At 32.9% G+C, this 6,101-nt stretch overlaps 1 protein-coding gene across 1 annotated transcript; it reads left to right on the plus strand.

Moving 5' to 3' along the window:
• The first annotated feature begins 1,781 nt into the window (after nt 1-1,781).
• On the plus strand, nt 1,782-5,723 carry LOC143895309 (transcription termination factor, mitochondrial-like). Its single transcript, XM_077402353.1, has 5 exons — nt 1,782-2,953; nt 3,229-3,325; nt 3,424-3,577; nt 3,780-4,109; nt 4,201-5,723. Exons 1-5 carry the CDS (start codon nt 2,372-2,374, stop codon nt 4,571-4,573), a joined length of 1,536 nt encoding a protein of 511 aa, XP_077258479.1. The 5' UTR covers nt 1,782-2,371; the 3' UTR covers nt 4,574-5,723.
• Nucleotides 5,724-6,101: the final 378 nt, after the last annotated feature.

Consider the following 6,101-nt stretch of genomic DNA (forward strand, 5'->3'; position numbering starts at 1 on the left):
AGTAAATAACTCTATTAAAAATATACATAATATTTTTATAGATAAAAAGAAGTCATCCATTGATTTCAATAATTGCAATGTGATACTTTTTGACATCGAAACTACTAGAATGTCTAAATTATCAGAAATTGTTCAGGTTGTGGCAAAAAGCAATTCTTAGCTATAGGTTGAATTTGAAATTACAGTTTTTGCTACGTTTTAGATTGCTGCTTGCTCTGGTGAAAATAATATCTTCAATGCATATATTGTTCCGTCAAAAGTTATGTCCCATCAGGCATCTATAGTAACTGGATTGCGAGTGACGAATGGTGAAATGTTTTTGCATGAAAATCGCCTTGACATTCTCCCCCCTGGCATGGCTTTTTCAAAATTTCTTGATTATTTACGTTTACAAAAAAGCAATATAATTCTGGTTGCACATAACGGATTCAGGTATATTTTAACTATTAATTTTTAACTTATAATTAATATAAATACTATGTAATCGTGTTTCTAACAGATTTGATGCTTCAATAATTATTCGACATATGAAGAAATTTGGTCTTTTCGAAGAATTTCAAGAGATTGTAAAAGAATTTGCTGATACTCTTGAAATATTTCGAGAAAACCTTTCAGCTCGAAAAAAAAGAAAAAAAAGTTTAATCAAGAATCACTTGCTTTTATGATTTACTTGGTGCTGATTTAGTGAATGAAATGCAAATGCACAATGCTGTATCTGATGTCTTAATATTGAATAAACTTCTATTACATACCTGCGCAATGCACGAAATGATGTCGTTAACATTTACAGAATAGGTGTCTTAGAATTTAAAATAAAGAATTACAAAATTAATAAAAAATGAAAATGACAATGTCATGCATTTATCTATATATACATCTCGTAATTTTCTCTATCAATAAATTGTTGTATACTATTATGGGCGCTTGTTACTTTTGCCGAGCGGTATTTTACCTTAGTCAGCTATGCTTATTCTAACTTTTTCAGCTACTGGTGCGTGAGTAGGAGTTGGCCCAAAGATTGTGAATCGCAAAGGGGTAGCAAGGAAGATGACACAGATTTGCATTTAACGATTGATATATATTTACACTATATACAACTGTGAATGTGTCAGTGTTTGTACTGTTGTTTGCTTGAGAATGATTCTGCCTCCTGTCGGTTTGGTCTGCGTGGCCGCGTTTCTTCCTAGTCTGCGTGACCGCGTTTCTTCCTTCCTTCCTTGGGCTGGTTTCTGTGAAACTTTGTTATGCTAGGTCTACAATGCGAGTCGTAAAGTCGTGAGTCGTAAGAATTGACACAATCGAATTTGAGAAGAATAATCGACTGTGATTGGTCAATTCTTACGATTCACGACTTTACGACTCGCATTGTAGACCTAGCATTACGTGTTAATGGCCTTAAGGCTATTGCACGTAACAAATTTTTAGTCTTAATCGTAAGGCCGTAATGCCCGGTGTCCACAATGCAAGAACTTGGTCCAAGTTTTGGTTTAAGCCAATCAACTTGCAGCTCTTACAGAAAAGCAGCAGTTTCATTGGCTTAAACCAAAACTTGGACCAAGTTCTTGCATCGTGGACACCGGGCATAAGAAAATAGACCAATCACACTCGATTATTCTTCGAGCTTAAGGAGAATAATCGACTGTGATTGGTCTATTTTCTTACGGCCTTACGATTATGACTAAACTTTGTCGTGCAATGGCTTTTAAATACCTAGAGAACTTGGCCGTATCGCCACTGACAAGAGGCGGGTGCTATTAATCAAAAAAGAAGAACGTGACGCTTCAAAGCATTTGTAGCATCACGGCCGTCAGCCATAGTGCCAAGTGCCATAGCACAGTAGTGCTCCGAAAAATTAACCGTCGGTTAAGAGGTTAACAGATGTTGGAAATAGTGTATCGGTATTCTTCTTCGAATATCTTGATTGGTCTCGATACTCTCGATATATATTTTCGATTTGGATGTGAATTGTGAGATGATATGGGAAGTGATGGGAAGTAACAGCAGATAGTTGCATGTGGTATGCGCAAATTAAATTAATTGCTAAATTACGAACTGTATCAATCTGTCTAAATGCGAATACATGTTACGCATGATTCACTGTAATATTTATCGATTGAGCCTAAATTCAGCGAAATCGGTGAGGAGGGAGCTCTCCTTCAGATTTACCTAATATTTCTAAAAAGAGCGAGATACTCCGTTTCTTCGATATGCATAGGTTATGAGTGCATAACAAAAAATTATGATTAACAAAAGTATTAAGATTAACAAATGCGACAGTAAACGTTCTGTAACATTTTCTACAAAAAATATTCAATGAAAGGGCATCTCACGATACAGACGAAGTACACAAAGTATTTTAAGACAGAAGATTATGGCTAGGCAACTGATGCAACGAATGAGTCTTTTGCTGAAACCTCAGCCTCACCAGCCACAGGTTTTGAAACCGGCTTTGTCATGTTATGTGAATTCGCTCTTCATCAAGTCTGTTGCGCAAAGTAGAATGTTCTGCAAGCATGTGGACATAGTGGATCACACCTGCAAGATATCGAACTACGATGAATATCTCATGAACTACAAACCTGTTCAACGGATCTTGAAGAATACCCTCGTGGAGATTCTTGGTATATCAAGAATGGAAATTAACAAAATTGTCGAGGACTATCCGCAGCTAAGAAAGAGATCCAGAGCGAATATTCTAAATAATTATTACAATCTGATAGAGGCTGGGGTGCAAAAAAGTACTGTCATAAACAATGTCTGGTTGCTGGCGCATGAAAACAATAAACTCATTGATAAGCTTGATTGTCTCAAAGTTCTTAATATGGACAATAATCAGCTTGTACCATGGCTATGCTTGACTCAGGAGGAATTAGCAAATTATGTACTTTATACTCAACAGGATATGGATTCTTATACATATAACAGAATGGAATATCTTTCTCATAAATTACAGGTACAAATAAAACTAATATAAGAGATATTGGGTTGTCAATTATGATTATATACAAATTACATAATATTCTTAGTAAATAATATGTTGTAAATTGTTTTTGAGACATTCTATAGAAGATAATTCTTCCTTGTAAGAAAACTAACATTTCTTAAAATATAGAAGGTAGAAGTTTGGTCGTTTGTGGGAAAAAACTTCAATTAAAATAGAATTTGTTGGATAATAATATATTATGTTTTATGTTATAATATATGCTATAAAATTGTATCTCTTTCCAGTGCAGCATACAACGGTTATGTGAAGTAACAGTACTGAATTCATTCTTAATGAAAATTCCAGTTTCCTCTATAGATAAGAAGTTGAACATATTGCATGGTAAGTTAATGTGTGATTAAATAATAAGCATATATATTTGAAATTAATAAAATATCTGTAAAAAAGACTAATTTTAAGTAATCTCTTTGCTTTTGCAGAATATAATGTAAGCAATAACGATATACTAAAAGATGTATGGGTACTTCGATATAGCGAAAATCATATACGTCACAGATGCGAGTTGTATAAAGATACAGGACAGTTAAAGATAAAAACGTGGGCTATACGATGTCCGCTTAAAGTTATATCAAGGTAGATTTGATAATAAAATAAGATATAAAAAATTCTTATTTATAATTTTCCATTATATTTTGTTATGATATTCCTATCTCTTTTCGTATTTATTTATTCTTTTATTTAAATAAAATTTAAAAAATTTGCATGGACATACTGTTATGCAAAATAAATGGAGTATTTAAAAATAGAGTACAAAATATTATTTGTTCACGTATAGGGCCATTCAAAAGAATAAGGTAGAACGTAGCTTAATGCAACAATGTGAAAATGTTAGCGAATATTTGCAAAATAAATTGAAAGTTGACGAAGAAACACTCAATTCGGCTGCTAAGAAAGTGCCAGGTGTTTTTCGGGTAAATATAGCGAAATTGGATCAGTTAATCAATATACTACATCAGAATGGAATTACTAGCGATGAAATATTACGGCATGCACGAGTCTTCTATTTCAATATAGAAACTGTGCAGAATCGAATTGAAATGTTAAAGAAGGAAGGTCTTCTTCCAAATCTTGCGGTGTTAACACAAGCTGAGCGAGTGTTTGAACAGTATGTAGAAATTATAAAAACAATAAATATATAGAAACTTAGTGTATAATATAAAAGTAATTCAATTATTGACTTTTTATTTTGTATACAGCCATATAGAGATGAGTAACCTACGGCGGAAACTGTTGCAAGAACACGGAAGTGTTAAAAATTTCTTACTCGATCAATTAGATGTGGACAAAAAGCTCCTTGAAGAAGTAATTACAAAACATCCGTCTATCTTACGAGTAAAGTTTAAAAAAGTAATTGAATTGATCGATGTACTGCGACAAAATGGTATAACGGGTAACGACATAATAACACATCCAAGAGTTTTTTACTTTAATACTGAAACACTGCGTAAGCGAATTCAAATACTAAAAGAAGCCGGTATACCGCTAAGAATCAGTTTAATACTGCGTAATCGAAGAACATTAGATCGATATAAACTCAGATCACAAAATTCAAAGAACATTAATACATAAAAATTAATGTTTAGTATTTCTTCAATATTAACTATTTTTATAATGTACAAACTTGCAAAAAACAAATATATCTATATGTATATATATATATATATATATATATATTACTATTATATAAAACGCGACTGTTTGTCTGTCCATCCGTCCGTCCGTCCGTCTGTCCGCGAACTACTCATTCGTTAGTGGACCGAATTTTTATCAAGGGTACATGAAATAGGGGTAGAATTTCCCGGGTAGTGCTATAGGGTGTATAGTTTTTTGTTACCGATTTTCTGAAAACCGGTTTTTTTAATTTCTTCAATTTTTCGGGAAATAATCGACCGAATCTCAAAGAATTATATGTGTATAAGTATATGAAACAGGGGTAGAATTTTCAGGGGAGTGTTATAATGTGTATAGTTTTTCGTTACCGATTTTCTGGAAACCGGTGTTTCTAATTTTTTCAAATTTTCGGGAAATAATTCACCGAATCTCAAAGAATTAAGTATGAAACAGGGGTAGAATTTTCCGGGGAGTTCTATAAAGTGTATAATTTTCCGTTACCGATCTTTTTGGAAACCGGTACGGAAATTTTTTCAATTTTTCGGGAATTAATTGACCGAATCTTAAAGAATTGTATATGAAGTAAGGGTAGAATTTTACGGGGAGCGCCATGATGTGTATAATTTTTGTTACCGATCTTTCTGGAAACCGGTTTTTTTTAATGTTTCCAATTTTTCGGGAAATAATTGATTGAATCTCAAAGAATTATACATGAAGTAGAGGTAGAATTTCCCGGGGAGTGCTATAAAGTGTACTATTTTTTGTTACCGATCTTTTTGAAAACCGGTTCCAAATGACCGAATCTCAAAGAATTGTACATAAAGTAGGGGTTGAATTTCCTGGGGAGTGCTATAAAGTATATAATTTTTCGTTACCGATCTTTTTGGAAACTGGTATCAGAAGTTTGACGAATTTTTCGGGAAATAATTAATCGAATTTTAAAGAATTGTATATAAAAACAGGGGTAGAATTTGCCGGGGAGTGCTATAAACTGTATATTTTTTCGTTACCGATTTTTTTGAAAACCGGTATCTTTTTGGAAATCGGTTTAATTGAAAGTAGTATTTTTCAATTTACAGCATTTTAAAGAGAGAAAAAGAGAGAGAGAGAAAGAGAGAGAGAGAGAGAGAGAGAGAGAGAGATACTAATTGCGTGTCTTATTACATATGTTCTCCGGTGCGAAGCCCGGGTAACCAGCTAGTATATATATAAAATTTCAACTACACAGCTAATATGAAATAAAAAGAATGAGGGAAAATCTGTTTACCTATGTTATTAATACAAACTCCGAATATATCGAATAAAGTGCGATTAATCATTGTTTATATCAATAATAGCATTTTTGTGTTTTGGATATACTTCACATATCCAAAGGTAGTACTCGAGTTCAGTTATTTCTTACATTCATTATTTGTGATCAATTTAAAGATTAAAACAGATAGTTTTGCATCCATTTTTTGAATTAATACTTATTTTCATTCACACT

This window comes from Temnothorax americanus, unplaced genomic scaffold (assembly GCF_048541705.1).
Source record: "Temnothorax americanus isolate GAGA-0224 unplaced genomic scaffold, ASM4854170v1 Scaffold151, whole genome shotgun sequence".
Taxonomy (NCBI): Eukaryota; Metazoa; Arthropoda; class Insecta; order Hymenoptera; family Formicidae; genus Temnothorax; species Temnothorax americanus.

Bases quoted from the DNA above. Each gene is read 5' to 3' on its own strand.
- LOC143895309 (XM_077402353.1), top strand. From the start codon at position 2,372: ATGGCTAGGCAACTGATGCAACGAATGAGTCTTTTGCTGAAACCTCAG. The intron at 2,954-3,228 runs GTACAAATAAAA...ATCTCTTTCCAG, and splicing joins ATCTTTCTCATAAATTACAG to TGCAGCATACAACGGTTATG. The intron at 3,326-3,423 runs GTAAGTTAATGT...TTGCTTTTGCAG, and splicing joins GAAGTTGAACATATTGCATG to AATATAATGTAAGCAATAAC.